Raw genomic sequence first — 9747 nt, 5'->3', positions numbered from 1 at the left:
ATATGCCTGTAACTGTTTAGTATCCATGATGGTCTGATGTAATTGGGGCAATACCCATTTTATTAGTATAACTGCTGTTCTTTTCGACATCCCAAGGCCTGGGCTACTCAGTCCAACAGCAACCCCTTTGCTTAGGAAAGCATCTCTTTTAAGCACCTACAAACTTTAATTCATGCAGTGTACACCTTACAAATAAACATACAAATATATGCTCTTTCAATATGAAAATAATAGTTCTGCGTGGCAGAAGAATATAGCCAATGTTCATGCGTAGGAGTGTGCTGCAAAGTACCACATGTAAATGCATTGTCAGTAAATAGAATAAAAATCCAAGAAAATTGAAACATGCCACGAAATGCACCTTGTGCAACATGTTATGTTCTTTTTTGCTTTGTTATTTGAATTGAATAACATCTTGAAATAAAGAGAAAGGAATTTATTTGTACAGAAAAAACTCGAGGAAGAGTTGAGACATGAGGAGATGTCAGAATTCCATCTGATCAACAAAGCAAATATAGAAAAATCAAATGAATCGCTTCCAACACACTCAAGTAAGAAAACATACAAACATAATAAAACGTTCTTTCTTTTGTTTTAATAAAAAAAATACTCCACCAGTAATCCTACAATCATCCGTCAAATATGAATGATTTACATGATCTTGACAAAAAATACAATAAGATTAAAGGGAAACATAAAAATTACACAGGAAACAGTTGGCAAACTGAAAGACGATACAAATAAAGAATGTAGATCACTTTACATATACAAAGTAAAGAAATCTAATATGAAGTGCTTGGTTAAGTTAACAATTATCACATCACAAGAATTCATTTGAATACCCACAGGACAATATTTTAAGATTTGCATTACAGTAGATGTGGAGAAACATTGTAGGCATTGCTTCAGAGTCATGCCAATCACTACACAATACATATTAAAGTAATGAGGGAATTTAAACTTTTAATCTAGCTTTTATTGTCCTAGGTGAAAGTTTTTCGATGAGTTTGTCACTATTAACCGAGTTTAGTTCAATTTATTTTTCAATGCTACTGAAGAGGGGTGCCTTTTGGAGCAACGGTAAAGATTCCTAAAAATATAACCAAACTTAGTTCTGAAACTTTAAAATGGAAAATCTGCAAATTAGATTTGCAAGCGAATTTCATTAGGACGTATGCAGCTACCCACTATATAGGATTTGTTTTGGTGGCATTATAAGAAACCCTCGCCAAAAAAAGTTGTCAAATGGATATTCAAGTGAATTTCTGTTAAAATCTAACAGATTAATTAACAGTAGTAAGTTTTAAATCTGCAAAACATTTCAATGTTAAAGGTGCTTTATTTTTATTTTTTTAGAAACAATTCTTCTGGCAGTACTAGCGAATCACAAAATCCTTCAAGATTATTTCTACAATAATATATACACTTTATATTTTCATGCCTCTAAAAAAATGAAATCTACAGTACTCTTTTATAATATAAAAATATATTACAAATCTGCGGACATATTTACAAGCTTTGCTCTATAACTATCTGCAACAATATTTTATTTTCATACAAGACTAACAAAAGTAGACAAGTCTTAAATGTTTTCTTTAACAAAAATACAGCAATGACTTCTTGCAACTACGCAAGAAAAAGGTTTCCTCTATCCTTTTTAAAGCAAACTTTGGTGCATAAAACATTACGTCAGATGTGCACAAAAATACAGGCTTCCTTACATCTAGAAACAACTAGGCCAAATGAAGCAATTTATTTTTACAAAATAGCTGAATGTCGAAAGTTATGATATGTACCAGAGTGACTCATAATGAACAGATTTTGAAAATATATTCATGAAGTTCAGTTTTTTACTTGTTAACTAACAAGGTTACTTTTTCAATTGGTCTCTGTGCATTAAATAGGAGCCGTATTAAAGACATGACAATGAATCTGTACAAAATGATTTTGGCTACACTTCCTTCAGATTTAAATATTGGAGTGACAATGTCACGACTCCGTTCACACACCTTAAATGGCAAAAAAACACAACACCTGAAATAGTTGTTTACTATGGTAAAGTGGCTAGAAAATTACGACCCATCGACCATATACAGATGTTAATGTTTTTAACCCTTCTTCCCGCAGCTTACCCAATTTCTACCGTGTGCTCATTTTGGAAATGCATAATACCATCTCCATTATAAATATCGTTTAGTTTGTCGCTCTGGAACGTGACCGAGCTAGGGTTATAAAATGATTGTGTTGTTCTGGCTTCAGTAGATAAAGTCACTGCACGCACAGGAGAACGTAAAGCAGCAAACATGCAAAGCCTTTAGACAATTCAACTAGAACGCCAGAAGTTTTCCCAATCTCCAACAGTACATTCATCCCATGCAAGTGTGGATTCATTATATTGAAAACGGGCACCTACATTATCCACAAAATGTTTACAACAAGTATAAATAACATCATACAATTGAAGGGGGCAGGGTTCGAATGGCCATGATGCAACGTTCAATCTAAACTCGTTGTCAGTGACTAAGACTGCCGGTATTCAGACTGCTGTCTTTTACCTCCTTTTCATCATCTTCTGTGGCATTGCTCTGGTAAAAAAAGAAAAAAATACATTTACACTCTGAAGAAGGTGTGGTAACTGGGTGGCCAACAAGTTACATAGCTGAAACAACAGTTTTGCAATCGGTTATAAACTGAAATGGACCCTATCGTGCCGAATATAGGTGGGTCTGCTACTGTGAGGGCATTTTTTTAACTTTAGGCTTAAGATGTTTGGCGTTCTCTTTGAGCGTGCATGAAAATATAACGTCAAAATATGTAATGCTTTAGAAACCATTTCTTTAGGCTAATTGGACAGCTGATCGATACATCATAGTTTTGCACTTAACGCACGAATACTTTCATATTTATCAGTTCTAAGGTCTCTATTTATTAAACAAGTATTGCAATTTCTTCGGAAGTCCAGTATGGTCACATGAAACTGTGACAGATATGAGGATTCAAAACTGTTGTTAGAAGTTACTTTCTCTAAGAGATTTACACACCGTGCCCAGAATTCCAAGCAAAATCTTGCTTAAGAAGTCGGCAGATCTCATGGTTGTAGTAACTTACTCTACCTCCGGTAACCCAATGAAATTCAGATTTATGTACTGCCTGCACCTTATGAACTGTACCCATACATATACTTATACCAAAGTATTTTACCGCGAACTACATCTTAGTACCCCTACTTTATAGTAGTATCTCACCCCTACCTATACTCTAGTACCTCTATCTGTTTATATCCTAGAACCTCTACCCCTACCTATCTCCTAGTACCTCTGAATGTGCTGTTAATACTTTAACCCTTGCCGATAACCTGTGATGCTTCCTATACCTAAAGTATCTCTATACTTACCTATACCCTGGTACCGCTATCCCTATCAGAACACGTCTATCCATTCATTAGTAATACTCCACCTATATTTTTAGTACCTCTGCTCCTACCAAGTATCTTAACTCATTCCAATACTTTAGCACCTTTAACTAAATCTTAGCATCTCTTCTCCTTGCCCCTTATTCATTACTCTTGCCCCTTTTTCATAGATTCTGTCTTCTTGTGTGAGATATTATTGCGGGTGTCCCATAATTATGTTATCGTATAATACTCAATTTATTTATTTTTTGAAGAAAAAGGTTTTTCATATTATGGAATTCATCAAAATAGCGTTTTATCAACCAGTTGTCTGCTCATTTTTCTCCAAAACCTATAGTCATTTATAACCTATAAAGATTTTTTTAAATTAAATCTTTATGTCAACCATGACATCAACTGTTTTGATGAATGACAAATGTGTTAAATTTGTCTTACATTCCATCAGCTAGTATTTTTAATGCTTTATAAACGAAGGCTGTCTTTTCTCGTGACAGAAATTCTTCGGTAACATAGTAACGGTTTTTCCACATACAGGATTCTATTAATTAGACTCGAATTTGCAGAACCCACCCTTCTAAAGGGGCACCCCGCCAACTCAGCAGAAAGTGCCAGTCCCAACCTCCGATGGGGTGGCTGTGTACCGACAAGGGTACACTAGAGTGCCTTGGAGGGGGTAGCAGCTGAAGGTGTGGAAGATTCGGTTGCTCGCTGTCCCTGTTGCCTTCTCCAATTGGTAATATGGCCACAAAGGCTCTCTGGAGATTAGTATACCTGTTGGAGGTACTGGCGGTATTAGGAGCCCCTACCAAAGCCCAGAAGGGGGTGAAACTGCTGGTATGGGGGAGCAGAAAGGCCCAAAGAGTGTTCTGTGGCCCTGCTGTCTTTGAAGCACTCAAGAGCCAACTCACCCTTATCTCCAAGTGGTTATAATCCATTTAAAGACATGTTCATAAGACTGGCATGTAAGTCTTCTGCAAAGCAGGTTGAATACATCCATGAGTGTATGCGAATAGCCACACTAGTACCAATAGTTCTACCGATGGAGGCAGCTGTATCCAATACAGAGCAAATTGTGAACTTTGATACATCACAACAATCCTGCATAGGCTGAGAAAAAATGGCCCGCCTTCTTCTGGGATCCTGGGCAACACTTGGGCCACGAAGTTCTACAGACAGGAGAAAACCGGCCTAAAAGATAGTTGGCGTTCTTGGAAAGAAGAGCCAAGCTCGTAGAGGATAAAAAAAACATCTTAGCAAAGTTCTTCGTTATCTTCGATTCCCTGTCAAGGGGAGTAGTGGAACACGATTTTGGGTTCAACCTGTTGGCCGAAGACTGCACCAGAAGGCTTTCATTAGTGGGGTTCAGAATGAGAAACGCAGGGTCGCTAGAAGCAGGGTTGGCATCCGGCGATGCACAGGCAGGCCTTAGCATGGTTTTGCTAAGGTACCAAAGAGCACATCTGTGAAAGCCTCATTAAATGGCATCAGAGGCTCAGAGCTCAACTGGTCAGACTGCAACACCCTCTTCAGAACATTGGTTTTAAGCTGCTGAGTGAGAAGGTGAAGACTAAAAAGCTCTGCCGCCCTTCGCATGACCATAGCAAATAGGGTGTTTTCTTCTCTGCTAGGTACTTTTGGCTGAGGAGGAGGGGGTAGGTGAACTAAGCCAGTGTCTAGGGAGGTATACAAACCACTTCATTCTGAAGATCCTCATACCAGTTTTCACTTAGTACAATTGGTTAATCTCATCTCTAGCATCCTAGGACCCATTGTATGAGTCTGTACCAAAAAGGATTATTAAGACCGTGAGCCACTGGAAGATCAAGGCACTGTGTCAATGTCAGAAGGGTGATAAAGCGGTTGCATTTTTTTTTAAAGAGTAGGGTACGGCCTCGATAGAGGTCAAAATGGCACCATCCCGGTATTGGACAGCACTATGGTTTGGCTGTCGGCATCCGGAGTCAACAGCATCAGTGAATCACGCTTCGGCATGGGTAGTGGTACCAGGTAGGGAACTGTTACCAAAGTCGGGCCGGAGCCCTGAGCAGATCCAGAGGGCCCAATTGGCACAGAGGGCAATCCTGTCAGTGGAAGCCAAGATGGGGGGAGGCTCTTGGCCGCTTGGGGCCCATAGGCGCAGCAGAGAGAGGTAATAACGTGGCAAATAAGCACAACTGCAGAATTCCTTGATATGCTGAGGTATAGTTGACAGGTCCATAAATTCTGGTTGCTGCGTGACCACAGTAGGAATCGTCTTTGAAGTAGACAGACATTGAGAGCTCAACCTAGAAGCATTATGACACTCACACCTTATCAGGGAGTGGCGGGATGGAGTAGAGTACTGTTTGGAATTATTGTTTTTCTTTCTGGACTTCCCTAAAGACTTACAGCGTGAAAAAGACCAGTCGCAGGTGCAAACTCAGGCGTGTGGTCGGAATCTACCAATAGACGTCGACCTATTCCAGGGCTGGTTCCTGCAGTAGTTCAACAAAAGAGCTTAGATTCCCAATCTCAAATGACTTTGGAGTGTATCAAGGCACAACCACTGCAGGCCTTAGAGTCATGATCTGACACTAGGCCCTATAGGCAATTCACATGTGGGTTAATCACAGACACTTGTGTGCGATATTTCCACACAGGGTTTAAACACTGAAGACTTGGAGAGTGACTTAATGCCCTTGCACACTGAAGAAATTCCACAATGTAATGTTTAGATGAGACAAAGAGTAGCTCCGGATCTGTATCTGTTGGAGCAGAAAGAGAAGACCTGTTCTGGCACCCCGTATAGGCCTTCGCATGTCGCATCTGGCCTGAAACGGTGTAAACGCTGAGCCACTGTCACCACCTGCCACTGTGCAGGAGCACTGCTGAAAAAAGTCCGGATCCAGCCCAACGCCGGGAGAAGTATTCATGAGGTGAGGAATCAGTGGTTAGAAGTTTCTACCAGAAAGAAGAGCTATAGCATTATCATGCTGAACAATCTGTATGACCCATCTGAAGGACGAGAATGATCCCCATCCTGGGAGGAATACTAAAACCTGCCCCTCACAGGATGGGTGATTGCTGCTAAGGGTAAACTAAACGGCTGAGGCTGTTGCAGCAAGTGCGAGGGACTGGGAGGACCGGTACCCCTGCTGGCTACCACAATAAGAGATGCTGCTGTTTGACCCACCTCCTACAGTAGCCCCAGTATTTACTAAGCTGACGCTGTCAACAGTTCCAGGTAGTATGCAGTGGACCTACTGTCCTTAATCGTTTGTTTGCCCAAACATGAGAGCCATCAAACCGCATATCCATGAGAGGGGCTTACACATCTTCAGAAAACCCTTTGGAACTATCCACACATGAAGGCAGAGCACAAAGTTGGTGCCAACCACACTTCCTAGGCAGTCTGTAGAATGTACGCCAGCACAAATCACATACTTGGCAGTGGTCTGTCCATCACAAATTATTTGACCCACAGAGGCCCTAAGGTCTTCTGGGACTGCTGCACGACTTTACTGGCCATGTCCCAGAGAGCATGCATACAGCAGCAAAGCAAGCAGACTGCAGTGACTCATCCAAGTACTAGGCTGGCAGAAAAGAACATTTGATATTCAAATGCCTCAATCAGCCCTGGATTCCGTATCTGGAGGAGTTGTGGGGAAATAATTATAGTTAACCTTACAGGTCGAAGGATGAACCATCAGACTCTCTGTAGTAGGGTGTTTAGAGAGAAAATCAGGGTCGGCAGGTGCACATTGTGACACTCTCATGCTTTCTCCTTATGCATGTAGTGGCACACTTGGGGTCAACTCTTGCTTTGTTTTTTTAGGTTTACATTTGGACTCACCAGAGAACTTTGACTGTGAGTTAGATCTCTCGCATGACTTGTCCTGGGAGTGAGGCTCAGACCGCACCTGTTAACTGGAGCAAGAGCGGGACTTAAGCAAGGGGCTCGACACTCCACCACCTAAAAGCATTAAAGAGAAAGTTTTTGGATCCAGTCTGGCACCTGGAGAGTATTCTAAGGTGAGTCATTTGCAGTTAGAAATATCTATAAACAAATGGGATTCATATGCATGCTAAAGTCTTTTATACCTCTTTTGTTAGGCGCATGCCTTATGTTTTCAGCAAGAGCGAGCATAGTGTCTTGTGGTGGAGACTTAACAGGTGGTTCAGAACTTCAGGACCCTTAAGCCATATGCCAGTGATTCAGCTCGCTGGTGGTTCTGATGACTTTGAGCTCTGCCTTTTTGACACCTCAGGGAGGGTGCTGAGGTTGAATGCAGATGCATGGGACCAAGCTACTGTCCTAGCCTATTCTTTGTTGCTAGGGAGGCAACGATTAAAAACATCCATTTAGGTCCAGCCAAGATAGGCCACAACCACATTCTCACAGTGCGCAGCTCGCATACACCTGAACAATCCAGTAAAATCCAGTAAAATCCCAATGGGGAGGGAAGATTGGGAGGAGGAGGGGGGGAGGGGGGGAGGGGGGGGGGGAGGGGGGGGGGGGGGGAGGGGGGGAGGGGTGGAGGGGGCACAGCTCTGTGTTCCGCTCTACAATGTCAAGAGTCATAGAGCCCATGAACGAGCTTCTACGGAGAGAGAGTTGCTGCCCTCGCCACATCATCAATTCTCTACAAACTGCCATCCGTTCTTTCACAGTTAGGCCATTGGCCCTGGCCCTCTACAAATACAGTGATCTGTTTTATTCATCTTTACGTGTATCTCACGTCAACCTAGTGCAACATGGGAACCGCCTTTGTACAAGGTGAGTACATGGAGGAATTGGAAACCTCCAATGTCCTGGGTTTAGGTATCTTGGAAGGTATTACCCATCTTGTGCAAAGGTCGTTATGCAAACAATTTTTTGTAGCAATGAAAACCCTAGCAATATTCGAGCACGGTTAAGAAGGCCAAGAGACTAATGTAGGATGTAAATGCCCTTTAGAAGGAAACCATAGCAGCTCTCAATCCTATCAAAAAAATGAAATCGGCCTTCTGGATGAGAACACCGACAACATCAATAAATGAGAACTCAATCCATTCAAACACTGAATTTGGCCTTTAAGAGGAGGACAGAAAGGGTACCTCTAGCTGGGGGGGGAAGCACAAGGAGTTGTAGAACATGAGTAAGTACCACTCCAGTCCTTGTGTATAGGAGGCATTATCAGGAGAAAGACCAAGAAAGTTCAAGACTCTGTGATGGGGAAGTGTACACAGTAAAAGAGCTTGAGGGTATATTTGATCCATAGAACCTACAGAATCTCAGTCCTCTGTAGTCATCTCTGCCAATAAAATGCAAATTACTTTCAAATGTGGCTGCGTACCCCCTTGAAAAAGAGGTGCAAATTCACTGACAAGCAGAGTGCCTAAGACCCTCGGCAGAAGTTACCATGTTGGTACCTGATGGTTACATTTACGAACATCATTTCTGCAGTTCCTCTAAACATTCATTAAGAGTCCCTGCTGCTGAAAAGTTATTGGATCTGGCAGGCCTGCTGACAGATCAGATGAACACATCACAGACAGACAACGAGGCACAAATGGACCTAGAGACTTGACTGGGTTGGGAAAAGAGAAAGGAAGATGCTACTTACCAGCATGCATCTGTTCTTGGCATGTAGAGCTGCAGATCCACACACTTAGCATAGATCGCCATCTGGAATTGGGCCCGGATGTTTGCACTTGTTTTTGTCCTGGAAAAGTCTTTGGAAGTCACGGGATAGGTGACTCCTCCTTTGGACTATATTGCGCATGGGCATCGGCTCCATCCTCAGATTGTTTTTCGCCAACAGGAAAATGATGGGGTTTTGTAAGAGACAAATATGCCCATGTATGCTGTATCTAAATAAGATAGTGCTGGAACAGATAATGGTAGCCGGGGAGGCGGGTGGGCGTGTGTGGATCTGCAGCTCTACATGCCAAGAACAGATGCATACTGGTAAGTAGCATTTTCCGTTCGAGGCATATGAGCTGCAGATCACACACTTAGCATAGATTGTATAGCAGTACCCTTCCTGAGCGGCGACCACCAGTACCTGTTGCAGTAGTTTGAAACAAGCTTATTGTTTTGTTTGCACATCCACAGAATAGTATTTTGTGAATGTGTGCGGTGTAGACCATGTAGCTGCTTTGCAGATGTCATCTAAGGGAATGTTCCCTAAAAATGCCATTGAAACCCCTATCTTTCGTGTAGAGTGGGCTTTGGGAGGAACAGATAAAGTATGTTTTGCTTTGTGATAGCAAATTTGTATGCATTTAACAATCTATCTAGCTATCCCAGACTTTGATATGGGGTTGCCTTTGTGTGGTGGTGAAAAGGACACAATAAGTTGTTTGGTCTTACG

General features: G+C 41.9%; 1 protein-coding gene across 3 annotated transcripts in view; it reads right to left on the bottom strand.

Moving 5' to 3' along the window:
- Window positions 1-575: 575 nt before the first annotated feature.
- Window positions 576-9747, bottom strand: part of AEBP2 (AE binding protein 2) — a 407512-nt gene continuing 398340 nt past the window's right edge. For all 3 annotated transcript variants that reach the window (XM_085652711.1, XM_085652710.1, XM_085652712.1), the window contains one exon: window positions 576-2585. Coding sequence is in view for 1 of the 3 variants with exons in the window: in XM_085652712.1 (XP_085508838.1) it covers window positions 2552-2585 (34 nt within the window). In the remaining 2 variants the exon portion in view is untranslated. The remainder of the gene's footprint in view (window positions 2586-9747) is intronic.

The sequence above is a fragment of the Triturus cristatus genome, chromosome 4_1 (genome assembly GCF_964204655.1).
Source record: "Triturus cristatus chromosome 4_1, aTriCri1.1, whole genome shotgun sequence".
Lineage (NCBI taxonomy): Eukaryota > Metazoa > Chordata > Amphibia > Caudata > Salamandridae > Triturus > Triturus cristatus.
Note: the sequence above shows the minus strand (reverse complement) of the source record. Positions and strands in the feature narration are given on the sequence as shown.